This window comes from Pseudoliparis swirei, chromosome 12 (genome assembly GCF_029220125.1).
Source record: "Pseudoliparis swirei isolate HS2019 ecotype Mariana Trench chromosome 12, NWPU_hadal_v1, whole genome shotgun sequence".
Lineage (NCBI taxonomy): Eukaryota > Metazoa > Chordata > Actinopteri > Perciformes > Liparidae > Pseudoliparis > Pseudoliparis swirei.
Genome location: NC_079399.1, coordinates 15,222,753 through 15,243,091, shown reverse-complemented (window position 1 = coordinate 15,243,091; position 20,339 = coordinate 15,222,753). Strand labels below are relative to the sequence as shown.

The window sequence follows — 20,339 nt, the reverse complement described above, 5'->3', positions numbered from 1 at the left end:
TATTTGGCTTTTCTTGCCCCCACGTATTCATCTGAATGACTTGTATGAACTGGTGTACGACAACAATGCTTTAAATGAAGATTGTCCCATGTTCTTGATTAGGGTTTTAACAGAGAGGATTATGCCTTGATTGTCTCATTCTGCCCACTAATAGAGTTAATAACAAGCTTATGGAGCTCTCAGGGGGATCTGACAGATCTATTGTAGTTTTGTGTCTGAGTGTTTATTGTTCCTTCGATTCTATTCACCATAATTCCCCTTTCTTGTCCCACAGTTTCTCTTTCCCGCTGTGCTATTCGGTTGGTCTGTCCTGTGTTATATTTCTTTTATAGCCCACCTGCCGAGGTAGAGATGGGTTCTTAGGTTGACATGACTAAAGTGTTGATTATTGTCCAGGTTGAGTGGGTGGCATCAGAGAAATTAGTTATCTGAGAACTGTCAACATTTCATAGGCACTCCATTGCTAAATTCAGGTGTGTGAAGTGGGAAGAGACTCTTCCACAAAAGAAGCACAAGTTCCATCAGTTGAAAGTGTTCTTGAGATGACAGGGGAGAAGACTTTTCTTCTACTTCATAATTTCCTATCTGGAATAAATAACACAAACAAGGACAAAGCATGCAAGTCTTTTTGTGTAAGACCTCTTAAGCACCACTTCCCAGCCTCAGCGGACATATCGGAGGGGGTCATGAGATGTAGAACAAATAAGAAAGGAGAAGAACAAAACCCCATGTTTCTTTAACATTATTTATAGTCAAATATCGATTTTACCATTAAAAAATCCAGTTTAGACACTATAACACTGTTCGAAATATACAAACTGTGGAGGGAACGTTCACAGGCGTCGCGAGTTGACTTTGCTCTATCGGCATAGGTCACAAGACAAAAGGGCTGAGAAGGACAAATGAAAATAAACAAGTTCTTGTAAGAGAGTTTTGTAAAAAGAAACCTTTACCGATCAACATTTTAATATTAACAAAGGAAAAAAATAGCATAACAAGTATACACCATTTGAATAAGCCTGTTGATAAATGAAAGCACCTACAGACCGCAACCGTAAGGGCTTTCCATCTGGACACTTACTCGACTCTGCACATCGTGTTTTGGTCTTTCTACTCAGTGTTTGCCGGCCTGTTTTGGTCGAGTCACAGCGCTCCCATTAACCTCCTTTCCAGCTGCAGCAATCATCTGTCATTTAAACATAAAAACTCTAAAACCATCGGTACTCTACCCACTCTGCATCAAGCCGCGGACGAGCAACGTCATCAGCGATGATGGTGGAGACAACGGAGCTTTTAGCAGCTCAAGAGCCAGATCTGTCTCTCTAGAGTTGGTGGAGACCAAAGCAAAGATAAAAGAGTCAATATTGGACTTTTAATCCACACAAAGATGTCTATACTTATATTCACTGTAATACAAATATATATTTCTATAATGTATTGAGACCTTTGGCTTGTGCTGCAACACAAACACCGCAGCTCTGCAAAGTGTCTGTAGCACATCCTCTTGTTTGGTGTCTTTTACTTTCATCAATCCTGCTCGTTTGTTGCAGGGGAACCGATCCATGCACACAGAATCTATACAGGTGTGTTCTGTATAGGAGACTCTTACGCAGAGTTCAGTGTGTGTGAGCGCAGGGGAGCTGATGGTGGAGGAGGTCGAGCAGCACGGGAGTCGGATAAGTTTAGGATGCGCAGAGTTGCTTTAAAACACCATTTTACTGTCTTTTGGACACCAAATAGGGTTAGATGAAAAATAAGTGTTAGTCAATAAAACGTCCAACCAAGTGCACCTCCACGCCTGCGATGGTGTGCAAGTGTGTGTGTATTATCAGTCGGCTGTGAAATGGGTGATTCCTCCTCCCGGTTTAAGGACCGAGAGTAATGATGTAGAATGGAAGAGGTTTATAGAGGCATTAAGCCCACCTCTTACTCTCTCTCTCTCTCTCTCGATGTCTGTCTCAGGCTCTGTTCCTTCGCCTCTCTCCCCCTCTTCCTCAAAGTCCCCCTCTCTGTGTTTTTATGGTGGCATTATTATCTCGCTCTCCCACCCATTACTGTTCAGGTTGGAGCAGAATGATAAATTTCGGGATCGTGCTGAGGCAGCACTTCTCCAGCGAAGGCTCATTCTGTAGAGTCAACAGAAACACTGCGCCGAAACACACAGGACAACAAATATTGTGGCGTATTCTTGTTCTCCCTACTCACGTCGTGGGCATTCAGTGTTTCCACAACACATTTTTGTATCATTGAGATCCAACCAGCGTGATTAATGCATCTCGGTTTCTTCCGGCTTCACTTGCCTTCTCCATCCTCAAAGGCCATGTTGGTACGGAGTGTAGCACATATTGACGCGTCCTCCTTTAAAGTAAGACAATGCAACTTTTGAATTAAAAAATAATGCCTCTTGATGAGTTAAATTAATGAGCTATAAAACTTCTCCCTTGCTACAGCCTTACTTGGCCTGGTATGAGCAGTAGCTCATAGTGACGACTCATCTCTGAGTCAGTTTGCTGACACTTTATTCTCTATTTGTGCTACTCGTACACTATATTTGACCATTTATCATCCTCTAAATGTCACTTGTGGCATCTGTCAACACGTCAATAATTTGTCATATTTCTACTATTATTTATGTTTGAGTTGTGAATGCATTTGCTAATCTAACCTCTGTGTCTGTCCTCAGCTTACAGCCTATGGAGGGAGTTTGGTCTCCTCTGTTTCTTATACCACCGACCAACAAGAGCAGATGGCCATAAGAGTGACCTCACAACCCGACCTGGTCATCGAGGTACGTTCAGAGAAGCTTATATAGTATGTTTCCACAATACATCTATTGTATGCACTATTGTATATGGTATGTGTGTGAAATAGGTGTGGATCATTAAAGGAAGCAGCAAATACAAGCTGTTTAAAGCACACACACACACACACACACACACACACACACACACACACACACACACACACACACACACACACACACACACACACACACATATATACAGTGCAGCTGGCAGATACATGCTGAACTTAGCAATAAAAGATGCAGATAGAGTCTCTCTTCCCCTCTCTTTATAATGAGCAGGTAGCAATATGATGTATGGCAGCAATAAGCAAAGCAGCAGCACTATTAGTTCATACTGTATCTCCTACATCACTAAACAGCATTGTGTGTGTGTGTAGGTGTGTGTGTATGTGTTTCTACCAATGACATGTTAAAGAAGAGGATGTTTTAATTAGAATAGAATCTAATGAGCTGCAATAATATGTGGGATTCACTTCTTATGCACTGACCGCAAAATAATTAAAAGATCTATGGGTATTCTGTAGGTGAATTTACCTTAAATATGCACACACATGCAATATATATATATATATATATACACACAAAGGAAGATAGAATGGGAAGAAGAAAAGCCAAGACAGAAACAAATCTGTATAAAGGGGAAAGAAAGAAGAACGGACAATATGGAACAGAGAGATACAAGGAAGATAGAATGAAACAAGGACAGAAGGAACAAGGGAAAGGAGAACGAAAAGAATAGAGGAGAGATGGCAAGTCAAAGAAGAAAGGACTAAGAGAGATGGAGGGAAGGAAGTAATTGAGGAAGGAAAGAAGCAGAGGAAAAAGGAAGACAAAAACATGGAAATCAACAGGGAGGAAAGAAGTGCAGAAGGAAGGGAAAAAGAACAGAAAGAAAACAAAAGCAAAGAACTGGTGTTATTTAAAGAAGTGTCAGTCAGACCGGCAGACTGGGAGGAGAGGAGGACGAGTGTCGTCCCCGTCAACAAAAAGCCTCCAGATGACGACGATAATGAACCACCTACACACTGTCAACCCGCTCTCTCTCTCACTTTTCTGTCTCTTTTCAGTCAGTTTGGCGCCCCCCCCACAAACACACACACACACACACATTGTTTACTCTGCATATCTGCAACAAGTTGTGATATTGTTAGTGTGCGTGGTTTTGTGAAGCCACGGTTGCAAGTATGTGGGATCTGAATAGACAATAATCTCTCTGTCTTCATTTGTCCATACATCTTTGTTTATTGCAATGTTTTTGTCTCAGCACAGCCTACTTTATCAGCCCTCCATCGGCAGCGTTTAAAAAAATATGTAAATAGCCAGCCTTTCATGACAGCGATAACAACAACAACACATGTACGGCATCTGAAGCTTTTCATTCTGCTTCAAAACAACAACTTACTTTTGTGTCCAAATTCTATTTAATGCTCAAGGATGCAAATCAATATGTGTTGGATTCCAATGCCAGGAGCACAAGAGGATTTTACCCCACACACATCGACAAACAGATGAAAAGAAATGGAAATAAAAATACAATGCTCACAACTCTCAACCTTTTGTCAATGTTTCCTGTGTAAATAAAACATGAGTAAGTAAACTGACACATTCCACAAAATGAACAACAACAACATTTAATTGATCCTAACGAGTAAAATAGTCGGCAACAAATGTACTTTTTCTCATGTTAGCAATGTGTGCTTGAGAGTAAGAGGCTGTCTTTCAGACACTTGATGAACACAGTTCTCTCTGAGGTGACTTTGACTTTTGTTTGGTGTCAATCTCCATCTTTCTGTTGTCTCTCTCTCTTTCTGTCCTGTCCCATCTTTGCGTCTCGGCCATACTGCTGCTGCTGTAGTATCCTCATATTTACTTCCATGTCCTCTCTTTCAGTTAGTTTTTATTTGACGGTTTATTGGCATGGTAAGTTCTCTCTCTCTCTGTCTTTCTCTCTCTCTCTCTCTCTCTCTCTCTCTTTCTCTCTGTCTCTCTCTTTCTCTCTGTCTCTCTCTCTGTATCTGTCTCTCTCTTTCTGTCTCTCTAGGTCTCTTTCTCACACTCTCTTTCTCTCTCTCTCTCTCTGTCTCTCCCTCTCCATCAGTAGTTGTCACTCTGCGTTAGCCGATACAGCCCATTGATCTGTTCTCAACAAGAGATAGTCAGACACGAGGCCTCTCAATTCACTTTACATTCAGGCCATTTAAAATGTCAATAGAAACTGCAGCTCATTACCTAATGACGCATCATTCACTCTTACGCTGTTTTTTTCTTTCCAGATCAGTTGAACATAGGCATCTCTGAAAAAGTGTCAGACTGTATTTATGTTTTGGAAAATAGTCACTGTCTAGATTTATAGAATTAAATGTGAAATTCAACAAAAGAGGAAACAAAGATTTCAATTCAAAATGTTTTCTTGTTTCTCCTCCAGGGAGGTGGGATCAAGATTATTGACAGGCGGTTTGGCCAGCCGGTGTACCCGTCCTCGCCGAGCACCAATCGCATTGCTCTCCTTCCAGAGAATTTCGTGGTTTCAGAAAGCGCACAGGCGATTAGCCGGAGGGACTTCCTGTCTGTGTTGGCCAATGTGACCAGAGTGATGGTGCGGGCCTCTTATAGCACAGAACCCAGCGCTGTGTACAGGTAGAAACAACTGACACACACACACACACACACTTCAGACATTCACTTTACACAGCCATGGCACAATGCTCTATGGATGTGTAGCAACTTATATAAACTCAACAGCTTGAGAAATGAAATATTGGTTTTCGCTTCATGAAACAAAACAACTTGCAGAGTTGAGTCTCTCAGGCAGCTCTTTGCTTCAGCCTGTGATTAACTCTACTTTAACGCTCTATAACCTAAACATTAAGGTGGCAGTTTAATTGTTCAAACTTACTGCTTTCTTGGAGTATATTCTGTTGGAGAATGATCTCTGCTCATAAATCTTCCAAAAGCCTAATCAGCCAAACCGCCTGTTTCACTATTCACTATATAACTACTTGTGTGTGTGTGTGTATGTTTGTGTGTGTGTGTGTGTGTGTGAGTAGACTCCACTCATTCTCAATGCAGGTAGCGAATCCCTCTGCCAGTGGAGAGAGCATAGCATCAGCTGTAGAGAACTGCTCTTGTCCTCCTGGATACGCTGGAACTTCCTGTGAGGTAAACAAAGACACACACACACACACCTACTGCGACTTTAAATCTCCCTCTACCATAATCAATAAAGAACAGTCTTGGCAAAAAGTTACTCTGTCTGTCTTCTTCTGTTTCTAACTGTGTTTGTGTGTGTGTGTGTGTGTGTGTGTGTGTGTGTGTGTGTGTGTGTGTGTGTGTGTGTGTGTGTGTGTGTGTGTGCGTGTGTGTGTGTGTGTTGCAGGCCTGTATTCCTTGGTTTCGGAGGGTTAACGGGGATCTGTACAATGGTGTGTGTGAAGCTTGTAATTGCCATGGACACACATCTCAGTGCCACGAGCTCACAGGACACTGCCTGGTAAGATGATCACTTGGCTTCCCCGACCTGATGTAGTCTACGTTTCTCAAATTGGAAAGACAAATGACATAAATCGTATTTTTTCAAGGGAGAGAAGTACCAGAGATCAAGTTTTAAGTGCTGATAATACCACAATAGTGACAGCATTATAATTTTAGAGAGTGTTGCATGTATTGTGATTGTACTCAACACATTATTCACTGGAATTCCCCTTAAACTCATTAAGCCGTTAACAGCACTCATCATCATCAGGAACATGTAGTAATGTCTTTACATCAGTCGCTAACTGCTGTGGACATCCTAAACATTCTTAATTTGTGTTTAATATATAAGCATTAAAAGTAAAACACAAATCAGAGAATAATTCATGGCTCCCTGAAACCCTGATGTCTCATTTAAAAAACACATTGACTGAATTTAATAGTGAAGTTAGAAATCACTTCACCAATATAATTTCCTTTGAACTACCATCTAGTGGCCAGCAGAGGAACTGCAGGGGAAAAGACACCCTGACTTCACCCAAACACACACACATTTGTCATACACATTTATTTATACTGTAGAGACACACACACATACATACATACAAACATACATACATACATGCATACATACATACATACATAATTACAACATGCCAACCTCTTCATGTGCACCATTCTGCACACACACTTTGACACACCCCAGTCTACACATTGCCTCAAGGCCTAAGCTGTCAGTTAGCTTCAAACTAAACACACACACACACACACATTTAGAGCTGGGGATTTTGTATTATCATGTTCTGTTTTATTATCGATGAGGAGGATGCACGGATATGTCAGAGGGAACACACACACACACACACACACACATCCGTGTGGCCGTATAGGTTAACACACTGTCTGTAGTGAGACATTTGGTCTGTAAAGGAAATGGTTTTAAACATAACTGGCATTCACACAAACACACACACACACACACAAACATGTACATTGGCACACAGTAGCGACATGAAATCAATTATTGTTGTAGCAAAAAGGAAAACCTAATTTCCCCAGGGGGAGGAACACACTTTTATTTTACAATAAGTAGTCAAATGATCTTAAACCAAAATATATAAACTTCTAAATGATGTGATGCTTTTAATTAATTAGATTTTTTTAGGCAGTTTTAGAATAAGTTAGTAAGCAATTGTTTAAATTCTTTAAGGCAGTCAAAGTAAAGCACTGGTGTTTTTTTACCGAGAGGAATTTAAACATTTGGTCATGCAGAGAAAAGACCAATAATACAGCAAGTAGACAACAGAAGAAAGAATAATAATGTAAAACAATATGATTCAACCATTATTACAACAAATTAATAAAAGTGAGTCATGCCAACACGTTCACGTTTGTGAATGTGTCGGCACAGCCTGAGCAGTGAGCATGAGTTCTTAATACTCACCAATACTCAAACTGGTGAGGGGGATCCTGGAGGACGTCATTGGGCCAAGTACCTGTGATATGCTCGGTTACTATGGTGACGCAATGTGATGTTAATCCTGAACCATATGATTAACCTTGAACTCGTTGGGATTGCTCCTCCTGCTGCTGTCTGCTTGACAATGATTTGATGTGACAGCTTTATTGAATAACAAGCGTTGTGTTGTGTCACCAAGTGTCTGCTCTTCTTATTGCAGAGCCGTAACCCTTCAGCCTATTAGTTTGACCTTTCTATCATTTAACCTCTCGCAAAGTGTGACATTAATTACATTAATAATAAAGGAGCTTTGTTGTCAGCTCTTAGGTTTTCTTCTTTTCCATAAACATGCGATTCATTTTTGTGATTAAAATTCTTTTTTTTTTAAATGGCGAAACTGTATGAAATGGATGAATTGGATTGAGTTGTCCTGCTCTGTATTTAGCATACAAGTGTTGATACATCGTAAACAATTTTCCTTTTTTTCAAAGTAAAATTGTTTTTAAAACATTCCAAAATATAGAAAATGAAAACACGCCGCTTTACTGACCTAAAGAACATTTAGGACTGACACATTTAATGGTGTCTTATTATCTTCTTGTCGTAACGTGGATTCAATACCCAATGGGGTACTGACACTAAGGTTCACTCTTGAACTGACTTTTTCTTTTACTATTGGTTAATTTATGTTCCCGATATAAATGACTTTAACCTGTGTGTGTCTCCTTCAGGACTGCTCCCACCACACCACAGGCCCACACTGTGACTCCTGCCTACCTGGTTATTATGGCAACGCCACCCGGGGGTCACCGGCAGACTGTCAGCCCTGCGCCTGCCCACTCAATCTTCCAAGTAACAAGTAGGTTATGGAGGCACTGGGGTTAATGGTGCCACGAGGACACGGTTTAATCAAACACTTCAATCTATCACTGCTCACCCCTCGGCACCGTGACCCCTCTTCTTTCTTTTTGACCCGTCTCTTCATCACATTCTCGTCTTCGCTCTTGAAACTCAGGCTCCGTGTTTTTGTCTCGAGGCTTCGTCGCTGCGGGCACGAATATAATTGTAATGACAGGAATAGAATAATTATCTCCACAGGTACAGTAGAACAGTGGTTCTCAAATGGGGGTCCGCGTACCCCTGGGGGTACGTGAAGGCACTCCAGGGGGTACGTGAGATTTTTTAAAAATCTATTTAAAATTAGCATCCATTCAAAAATCCTTTAAAAATAGTTATTTAATAAATATTCACTAAAACACAAGTGTAAGTTCATAAACTGAATTGTATATTAAGTAGGCAATTTAATTAAATTATCCTAAAAACCCAGAGTCTCCCCCATATCAGGATGGTTTGACCCAACATGGCACACGCTAACGGTCATGACCCGTCTATCACTGCCGGCTTTTAAACTCAAATAATGAAGTCATGGTTGAAGCGTAGCAGCAATGCTGCTGAAAACACGGAGGGACAAGTGCCAAAGAAGGCCAAACCAGAGCCGGCAAAATCCCGTCAGTTTTCAGACGACTATGTTTTAATGGGATTTACGTCCACGAGTTGCAACCCACCCAAGCCTTTGTGTTTCTTCTGTGGGGAGAGGTTAGCCAACAGTAGCATGAAGCCAGCCCATCTTGAGCGCCATCTCAAGACAAAACATGCAAATTACGCTGGTAAGCCACCTGAGTTTTTCAAGAGGAAACTCTCTGAATTCCGGTCATCTCAAGAAACGATGCGTAAAGCCTCCACGACATCAGCCAAAGCCCTGGAGGCATCTTATGCGGTGTCTTTGCTCATAGCTAAAGCCAAGAAACCATACACCATAGCCGAAGACCTGCTCCTTCCTGCCGCTGCTGTGCCGGCTGAGACCGTGCTGGACACAAACGCAGCGGAGAAGTTACAGACTGTGCCTTTGTCAAATGACTCTGTCTGCCGCAGAATAGACAAAATGGGAACAGACATTGTCGAGCAAGTTGTGGGGGAAATTAGCGACTCTTTTTCACTCCAGCTGGATGAATCCACAGATGTCAGTGGAAATGCACAACTTGTTGCTTTTGTGAGATACATCGATACTGACGACATTCATGAGCACATTCTATTCTGCAAAACGTTGGAGGGAAGAACAACAGGAGAGGACATTTTCGATGTTGTGAACAGCTTCTTCTGTGAAAACGGCATGAGCTGGAAATCCTGCCGCAGCATCTGCACGGACGCAGCGGCCTCAATGACGGGCAGCGCGAGAGGACTCAGAGCGCGCATTAAAAAAGAAAACCCCGACATGAAGTGGACTCAATGTGTCATACACAGGGAAGCGTTGGCGTGCAAGAAAATGAGCCCTGTGTTCCATGACGTTTTGAACGACAGCGTCAAAGTGATCAACTTCGTAAAGTCAAGGCCACGCAATGCACGCCTGTTTCGCCGCCTCTGTGAAAACATGCTGAACACACAACACTGCTGCTGCACACAGAAGGACGCTGGCTCTCTCGAGGGAGAATACTCGACCGGCTGTTGACATGTATGACAAGGTGGGTGGCTTCCTGAAGAAAGCAGAGCTGTGGAGAAGGTCCTCTGCAGAGGGAGATTTCACCTGCTTTCCCCAGGTGGATGCTTTTCTCTCTCGTGAGGATGTGGACAGAGCTCCAGTCAAGTCGGTCATAGTGGGACATTTGACCAACGTGATTAAAGATTTTCATTCCGACTTTCCTGACACGGAGGATAAATCTGTACAGCTGGATTGGGTGAGGAACCCATTTCTCTTGTCTGAAGCAAACAGAAGCTACCTGTCACTTATCAGGAAAAACTCCTGGAAGTGTCATCTGACCGTGGCCTCCAGGTGAAGTTTGCCGCATCCACACTCACACAGTTTTGGGTGTGTGTGAAGCAGGAGCACCCTGACCTGGGACAGAAAGCTTTGGAGCAGCAACTGCCCTTTGCCTCCACATATTTATGTGAGGCCTCCTTCTCTGCAATGACTGTGATCAAAACAAAGCAAAGAAACAGACTGTGCCTGGAGAAGAGCTTCATCACAGCAGTGGCCTCGCTGCCACCAAGACTGACAAAGATCCTCAGTGAAGCACAAGCACAAGTTTCTCATTAAAATGTAAATGCTAAAGCATTCAGTTTAATGCAATGTTCATTGTTGACAGTTTAATAAATCCGACACTGATGGCACAGTGCTGTGTATTACTACTTTTTTTTTAACAAAGATTATTTGCGCTGGTTAGCGGGTACTTGGCTGAAAAAAGTATTTCACAGAGGGTACATCACTGAAAAAAGGTTGAGAACCACTGACTGCAGTAGAAGCATCAATTTAAGTGGAGAAATTTCAACCGTGTGGGTAGAAATGTCATCGCTGTTGGCAGAATGAACACAACTGTGGCGAGAGAACTTAACGCAGTAGAAGCTCGAGTCTAATGCGAGTAATCAAGGCCTTTAAAAGGCTTTATCGTCCCGTTCCTCCTGCATGGGATGACAGGTAATAACAATGCTCTCTGCTGTTTGTCACGGAGGCAGCCCGCTTGAGAGGCATGGCTTCAGGCTTCTCCCCTGGTGGTTCATCCAGGAAGCACGGAGACCCGTATGGATGGAACAAACAGTTTTTCTGCTTCATTGCATCTCGGTCCACCTGCGCCGAGCCGAAGTCCTCTTATTACCGCCCCCGTCGATGTTGTGTTCAGTGCCCGTCCTATGCCGGCCCCGCAGATGGTTATTGATGATCAACGTTGAAATTGAAAACGGTGGTTGACGAACAGCTAACGAACAGCTAGGTCCAATTAGTAGCTGCTCACCATGTGTGTAGGGTCAAAGCTATAATACAAGCGAAAAACACGCAAATAAAAAGGTAATAAATAAACCTTTCAAGTGTTTAATGAAAGCACTTGTAGGAACTTTAAAATATTGTCATTACTTTGTAATTATTGTGCAACACATTCAATGATAGAGCTACAAATCAGAAAAAGATGATACACAAAAGTATACTGTCAAAGTAATCAAGATGTTTTACATGGCAGCCCACGCAACTGCAAAGAAAAATAGGATCCAGTTTGAGAAATACCAAAGTCACCCTTTAAATCTAGGAAGTATAGTACAGTCATTAATCTCGTCAACATAAACAACACATTCAAAATACAAAGAGGAGTACATAACAGTTATTATTAACACTGATTCAACTCGTTCTCAGGTTGTTGACAACTGGATTAACAAATCAACAATAGGAATTGCACACAGATAATACAACATCAATGTTCTCATTTGTTTGATCACAGATTTGATGAAATGGTGAAAAAAAATACAAAATTCTAATATAAACTTAATTTGCTATTGTTGTAAGTACAAACAACATTTACACATTGGTTAAGTTGGATATGTATCTCTATTTCTGCTATCATAGATCTGTATTATCTCCAAATGATCAGAGAGTGATGCTGTGTGTTTGGTGTACGGATGTCACCAGCACACACACACACTCACACACACACACACTCACACCGGCAGCAGCAGCTGGGAATCTTCATGCAGACATGACACGTCATGTCCAAAATTCTCAGAGCTAAAGAAAGACAGAACTCTCTCTGTCTCTCACCTCCCCACCTCCCCATAAACCTCCCTGCAGTAATAATAGCTGGACGTTGCCGTGCCTTCCAGTCCCTCAAATAGCCACCTCATCCCTTACAATCGCTCAAAAAGCCAGTCAGACTGTGACAGTTGACCGTAATGTTTAAAGTGGCGTCCATATTAGTTTGAGCATGAGAAGGACGCTGGCGATTTTCAGCGAATCCTTAGAAATCAGCGCTGTTGCTCTTTATTTACAGACACGTTTTTTTCCCATTCAGTCTATTTGTTCGTACATTAGATCTAAATCTACACAACAGATCTTCAGGAACTGTATTTAAAGATTCTTAGTCAATTATCCATAAAGCCTTAATCACTTGTGTCTACACAGATCGACCTATTCTTTGAATTTGTTCTTACAGTCTTCCTTTTCTTTTATCATTCTTTAAAAAAATATTTCCAAAAGGTAGCCTGTCGGGATCTATTTTAAACCCAACGCTTCAATATACCACCGGTGGCCCCACAGCCGCTTCTATTCTCTCTCTTCGACCCGTCTCTCTTCGACCCGTCTCTTCATAATGGTCCCCTTCTCCTCTCCTGACACTCGGACTACATTTTCTTGTCTCTTCAGAATATCACCACAAATCGAGGCTTCATCGCTGTGGGAACAAATATAATTGTAATGGCATGAAGAGAAATAACATCACCACAGGTAGAGTCATCAGTGTAAGTGGAGAGGCATCATCCCTGTGGGGAGATGTTCTCACTGTTGGCAGAACCAACACGACTGTGGCGAGAAAAACTTAACGCGGTAGAAACTCAGGCCTCCCACAAGTCACGTGAGGTATTTAAAAAGCTTTTATCATGCTGTCGCTGCTTCGTCGTCAAACCTATAGACCTGTATTCAAAATAAAAAACGGCTGACATTTTCTCCCATTGTATGCACAGCAGTCACATCTGAGTACTTCTTGAAGGTCCTTTTTTAGACAATTTAAACGCTGGACAAATCTACCAAACGTTATCTGGGTTTAAGTGTCGCCGATGCTGCAGCAACATTATTAACAATCATCATTTTGTGGTTTGAGTCGATTGAAATTTGCCAATGAAACCTCAATTCTCCCAGGATTTCGTTATTCTCAAAACATTCTGCATTATTGTGTATTATTATTTGTCTTTTGATGTAGATCTGGAGCAGATGTAGATAAAAAGGTTCAAACAAGGTCTATTATTAGAGTAACTCATTTGGATGATTGTGCCGCCGGGGCAGAGGCTGTTTCCAAGTCATGTCTGGCTGTGTCTCAGTGTTGATGCCCTGGATAAACCTTTCTACACTTTTGATATGTTGTAGGTTGGGTCTTTGATATCAGAGTAATACAAAGCTCAGTTACATTTATCTAACAACCTTTGCAATACTGTTTATATCTCTGGTTATAAAAGGCTGTTTTAGGCAATGTTTAAATGTGCTTCATGAAGATATGTGGATTTTTATTCCTGCCAGGTAATAGTATCAACAGTTAAACCGTGTGAATTGAAATTGCATATGTCATAATAGTAGATTACATCCATTAGCATCATATCATTTGGAATACAATGTTCTGTAAGTACTGTATAAGTATGAAAGACATGTTTAATGAAGTTAAGAATTATTTTTTTCTTTTGCAGCAGCAGTGACATAACATTTCTTGTTTGTTTTGAGAGACTTCACTTTACTCTACACGTGTTCATTTACTTAAAACATGTAGAAACTCCTTGATTATTGCTGGTTTCATAAACCTCCCACTTTATGTACAATTATGTAGAGTTACATGTTGCTTTACAGTTTTTTTATGTCCACATACACAGGCTAAATATTATATTTGTAACTCAGCTTGCAGTTAGCGAGCCCGTCAGTCAGGGTGTCCGTCTGGGACCTGGAACCCGAGCCAGCAGAACTATCTATAGTTTATGGAAGTGGGAGGGTGATCGCTTTACTGGGTCCAGCTCTCTCTCAGTCCATTGAAGTTACAGTTCGTAGAGAGAAAGAGAGTTTTCATTTTCAAGAGTGCGGAAGTAGAGGTGTGGGTGTGCGAGAGAGACAATTAAGTGTGTGTGTGTGTGTGTGTGAATGTGGAGATTGTAAAGGGAAAGTAGGGACACAGGTGTGTGTGTTTGAGGAGACAAACAATGGCCTTAACTCGCCTCTGTTCTCTCCTCTTCCTCCTCTTCCTCGTCCCTCTCTGCACACTGGGACAACGCTACCGAACACATCAACAACTTCCACAAAAACAACGTCAACATCCTGGCAACTACGACAGTTTCAGCCCCACCTGCCACCTCGATGGAGAAGGGGAGCTGCTGTGCGACCGGTGCCAGCCTGGATACACAGGACCACAATGTGACAGGTAACACACACACACACACGACACACCTAGGCTGAACATTCAAAGTTACACAATGATTCAAACACAGTTATGTTAAATTTACTGGCGACCAGATTAATGTGAAAATGTTGATCAGTTCATTATTACTAAAAACAGAGCTAGGAATCACTAAACACTCAAATGTTTATCAAAACCTAGAACTGCACGTCCTTAAGTCCTGTGAGTCCAGATCTGTTTCAACATTCTTCCAATATTTTAATAGCCTATATTTCATGGCCCGACTGCAGCCTCAGAACAGAACCATCTGTGTGCTAATCTTGAGTCGTTTCTAAAAAAGACGACTTGGACAATTCACAAATGACAACAGAAACGGCTGCTTATTGACCATTTATGAGGGCTGTGTGTCTCATTGTCCGTCTAACTTTCTGCCGACGGCACATTTAATAGCTAAGTGACGTTCTTGTTCCGTTGGCTGTGAGCCAGGAGTCTCTGGAAGCCGTCCTATGCTGTCATGTGGCGACGCCGACTGAGTAAATATAGTATTTTCACCATGCAGGGCCGCTGAAACCCATTTGGATGCTTTTGTATCGAACCAAAACTTCCCACAGCTAAACTATCAGTTAGTGTTCAGTATATTTAGTTTTTTTTCTATCTTAAAAAACATAGGTCTCGTTGTAATTACGGTGCAAATGTTGCAGTCAAGTTAAACCATGTAGCTCTGTAGTGTATTATTGAAATGTGCATGTATGTAGTGTGCGGTAAAACGACTTGATACGTTTTAGTAATTTTTGGAAATATTTCCTTTGTGATCTACAGTTTATATTTTTCTGTAGGGAAGAGGAATATGTTTTTCTGTCTCTTCAGTCTCGTATGAAGGTCTTCCGGGTTTGTCAGAAAGCTACCAAGCACAGTACCATCTTCACTATCGCTAAGGCACAAGCCATTTATGAAGACAACTTTTGGGTTGCCAGGTTGTGACTGTTGTGACAAATCTCGTTGGCAAGTTTTAGTTTATTCTTTCTATTTGGGAAAATGCAGTTAATGTTGGTTATAGAAAATCTTTTTAAAAAGGAAATACAAAAAAAAATAAGTTTCTCATCGAGTCTGAAGTTGTAACTGTTGGTAAGTGATGATTAATAAGAAGTTTCTGATTGACGACACATCCACATGGGTGCAGGATACTGACTCTTTTTAAATAGATCTGGTGGTGACTCCATTGAAACAACTCTTTAATCTCCTTTGCATTCGTGAGAGACAAATATTTCTATCTTAAAAGTGTTGATTTTTCTATGATTGGCATTGAAGGCAACATTATAGCATTCCAAGCACTGGATTCATTTTACTATGATGTGTTTGTCCTTGAATTGTCTCTCACTAAAGTTAGAATTTCTGTAGATTGTATATCACCTCCTGTGCAAGGTGTCCGTCTTCCTCGCTGAGCCTAGAAAATGGAAACGCCTCCATGAACTGGTTACAAGTTGAATTTCTATTTTATGGTATCTAAATTGACAATTATTGGACGAAAGGAGGAGTCATTGTGCTTCAAACAGGTGCTCAGTTGCCCCGTATCCAGGCCTGCGCTGCGTGTTGCCAGTTGAAAGAGAGATGCTGGGGGACCCGGGGGTCACAGGCATAGTCGACATGCCTCGCCATGCTCTCTGTCTGCCTTTTAGTCTTTTTATAAACATCATTTGCCAGTGGGGAAACCCCAATCATGACCAGAAGGCATCATCAGAGACACTTTTTTAAAATAAACATGGTTGTTTTTGTTTTAGGGAGATTGTGTTCCGAATGTGTGTATATGTGTGTGTGTGTGTGCAGGTAAATATGTCTGTCTTTGAATATACCGAATGCATCAGTACATTCCTGTGCTACACAAGACAGCCGGTAAACGGGAAGGAAAAGGAAAGAGAGCTGTGCATTGACTCGGAGCGGATAGGAGCTGACATAATGTAAGATTGTATTTTATTACGAAAGACAATATTAAAGAGGAAATCAGCAGTTGATTGTTTCTTGTCATATTAGTCTAATTAATACCTGCTATGCACTAACTGCCATCACACTTCATTATCCACGGGGCTTGTGTTGCTGTTAATGGTAATTAATTGTAATGTGCCAATGTGTCTGTATTATGGGCCTAAAAGAAAATAAGATACTCCCTTCACTCGATGCTAATAGACTTTCTACTGGCTACTTAGTGACTCTGCCTTTCAATCTCCTCTCCATAAACAGGCATTTAGTATTTACTACGCTGCTTTTTAGTGGGTTGGCCGGTGTCTCCAGATGAAATTGTTTTTTAAAGGCATTTCTGTTTTAACACGTTTGTTTTTGGTAATATGAGGCACTTCTTGAATCAATCTTTCATCTAGAAGGGACCTGTAAGCATTGGGGATGGTGGTGTTAGGTCAAGTCTGAGTGATCGGGCACCTGGGGGTTTATTTATGTATTCATTTATTCAATCACACACTACATCAGCGGTCGACATCTTTACTCTACTGAGCGCAGCTTTCAAGAAGGTTAAAAGTTACAATCTCGAAGATCTTAGATCTGAGGGGATCGTTTGGGGATCAGCGGGGAGTACAGGTGTGTTTTTGATCTCGCATTCTCAGAGATCTAAACATTGTCGAGAACTTCAGCTCATGTGACCACAGCGACTCTGTTCGTAACACTGCCGACGACGGGGCTTTCATCAATGGCCCACGGGCTCTATCGCCATTGTGTTCCCTCGTTCGGCGTAGATAGACTTAACAGACATTATTTAATTGAAACTCTTCGTCTTTATTACTTCAAAGACTTCAATATCGAGAGAAAGGGAAAAATACACGTTTTAAATGTCTCTTTTATGATAAAATTGTTGATACTTCCGGAGCTCCACTAACTGACTGGATGCAGCAAGTCACTGTTCTGAGATTCAAACCTGCGCGTCGTGCTTTGGCATCCTCAAGTGGCAGCGAGACTATCGGAGATTGTACAAATTATTCATACTGAAACATTATTTGATCTTATTTCCCTGCTGTAATGCACACGCATTTAAAAGTACATTGCAAAGTAACTTCAAGATGTTTATTTATATGTAAGTCCCATTATACCTCCTAAAAACAGCCTGACCCAATTTTTTCTTTCAAATATACAGGACAAGTAAATACACAGTATTACTCAGAGAGAGCAAGTTGATCTAAAAATGCTTTGAAAGTTATGAAAAAAATGATGTACGAGGGAGGAGCAGAGCATGACTTCCCCTGGCACCAACTCCCCATTAAGAACACTTAAAATAAAAGAAGATAACTTTTAGGAACCCAACCCCTCTCTCTCCCCCCGTAACTCTACCAGTTGTGCCCACCGTCCGTTTCCTGTACACTCTGAAGGCTTTGACCCCCAATATATCTGCTTTAGATATCCGGGACTCTCAACTAAAAATACCTTCACTTCCTATTCGAGCCTAAGTGACCACACACACACACACAGACAGAAAAACAAATCAAATTATACAATGGAATAAAATAGAAACCGAAAATAGTTCAAAAATCTTGCAAATAAAAATAAATGCAAACACACACTTCTCCTTCTCACTCCAAGGGAGATTGCTGCCAGTATGATTCTCCACTTGTCAAGAGGAATGTACTTGTGGTTGTGGCGCTGCACACACACTAATGTAGATACACACATACACACACACACACACACACACTTCAGCAACATGCGCACACACACGCACTCAGAAGCTAATAAACCAGTTCTATTGAGTACCAGGGAGGGTCAGTGGTAATAATGGCTGGCTGCTCTTGACTCTCTCTCTTTCTCTCTCTCTCTCTCTCTCTCTCCTCTTTCTTTCCCTCCTCTCTAAATTCAATTCTCTTTTCAATGTGAAGACCTTTCCCCTTCTCCCTCCTGTCCTCTATTCGCTCTCCTCTTTCATCTCAATACCCTTTTTTAGACTGTAGAGCTTTATTTCAGCTTAGTCCTGTTTTATTTGGTTTCAGTGGCTCTTGACACGCGCAGCACTTTCAGGTTAATGTATTTCGCAGCATCCGGACTTCCTCTTATTATTAATCAATCAAAAGTGGCTAAAAGGCAGGAATGAAAGCCTTGGAATGGCGTATCCGTTCATGTCCTTGCTCGATAGTGCAAACAATAATTATACATTTTGGTTTCATAAATGATATCAATCAAGAGGATTTCTTTATTGTTGTTGTTGGAATTATTTTTTTAATAAACATAAAGACAAGATAACATAAAATAATTTAAAACATCTAAATCATGTTTGCCTTTCATTGACAACACAAATACATTTATACAGATACAAAGTAGAAGAAGTAACAGAGGAGAATAAGACATGTGTATGTATATATACAGTATACAGGACTGTCTCAGAAAATTAGAATATTGTGATGAAGTTCTTTATTTTCTGTAATGCAATTAAAAAAACAAAAATGTCATGCATTCTGGATTCATTACAAATCAACTGAAATATTGCAAGCCTTTTATTCTTTTAATATTGCTGATTATGGCTTACAGCTTAAGAAAACTAAAATATCCTATCTCTAAATATTAGAATATCATGAAAAAGTATACTAGTAGGGTATTAAACAAATCACTTGAATTGTCTAATTAACTCGAAACACCTGCAAGGGTTTCCTGAGCCTTGACAAACACTCAGCTGTTATAAATCTTTTTTTTAACTTGGTCTGAGGAAATATTAAAATTTTATGAGATAGGATTTTTGAGTTTTCTTAAGCTGTAAGCCATAATCAGCAATATTAAAAGAATAAAAGGCTTGCAATATTTCAGTTGATTTGTAATGAATCCAGAATGCATGACATTTTTGTTTTTTTAATTGCATTACAGAAAATAAAGAACTTTATCACAATATTCTAATTTTCTGAGACAGTCCTGTATATATAGATATATATATATATATATATATATATATCTATATATATATATATATATAGCATTGCATCACATTAGCAGGAGTAGTGTTCAGATGTTTCTTGCTGCAGGTTCAGGAAATATTATTCTAAAGAAAAACCTGGACATATAAAAAAAACATTTTGGTACCAACTGCCTGAAGACATTACATCTCTATCTTTTCTAAAGCTTATTTTTCTCAACCTTCATTTCATATTTGTTGATGTTTGGTTATGCTCTGTTGCCCTCTAGCTCTCTGTGTGTGTATCTTTGGGTTAATGTGTGTGTGTGTGTATTGGATGTGAGTGCATGTTTAATATGAGCGAGACGACATCCCTGAGCTGAGCAGTCTCACCGGTCAAAGACACGTAACAATGCGGATGATTCCCGTGGCCTCCGCTCGATGACTTTTATTGCTTGTTTATTTTGTGATTGGATATCGGTTGCCGGCGCTTGTGGGATGAGACTTGCTGTAATTAGTGATCTTGTATTTGGGCATCAGTAAGTTCTTGACCTACAAGCTATAAACGATATTGTGAGAATATTTACCTGCTGAAAATTATAAAGTTGTCAGATATAAATAAAAACAAAGTGAGCCAGTAAGCGAAAAAAAATGCATTTTAGCAAGTATTCTTCAAAACTGTTTTCAATAGATATTACAGAACTACCCACTCTTTCATGACCTGATGCACTATTATCCTAACCCAAACATGTATTCTGAGAACAGGAATAAAAGGATCTTCTTGCTATGACTTCAAGCACACCAGATGGTACGATGATCAATTGTTGA

General features: G+C 40.7%; 1 protein-coding gene across 5 annotated transcripts in view; it reads left to right on the top strand.

The window, feature by feature from the left end:
• Positions 1 to 20,339, top strand: part of lama2 (laminin, alpha 2) — a 170,330-nt gene that overhangs the window by 68,574 nt on the left and 81,417 nt on the right. For all 5 annotated transcript variants that reach the window (XM_056427389.1, XM_056427388.1, XM_056427387.1 and 2 more), the window contains exons 15-20: positions 2,684 to 2,788; positions 5,232 to 5,443; positions 5,854 to 5,965; positions 6,183 to 6,296; positions 8,468 to 8,595; positions 14,576 to 14,662. In XM_056427389.1, the coding sequence (XP_056283364.1) occupies positions 2,684 to 2,788; positions 5,232 to 5,443; positions 5,854 to 5,965; positions 6,183 to 6,296; positions 8,468 to 8,595; positions 14,576 to 14,662 (758 nt within the window). The remainder of the gene's footprint in view (positions 1 to 2,683; positions 2,789 to 5,231; positions 5,444 to 5,853; positions 5,966 to 6,182; positions 6,297 to 8,467; positions 8,596 to 14,575; positions 14,663 to 20,339) is intronic.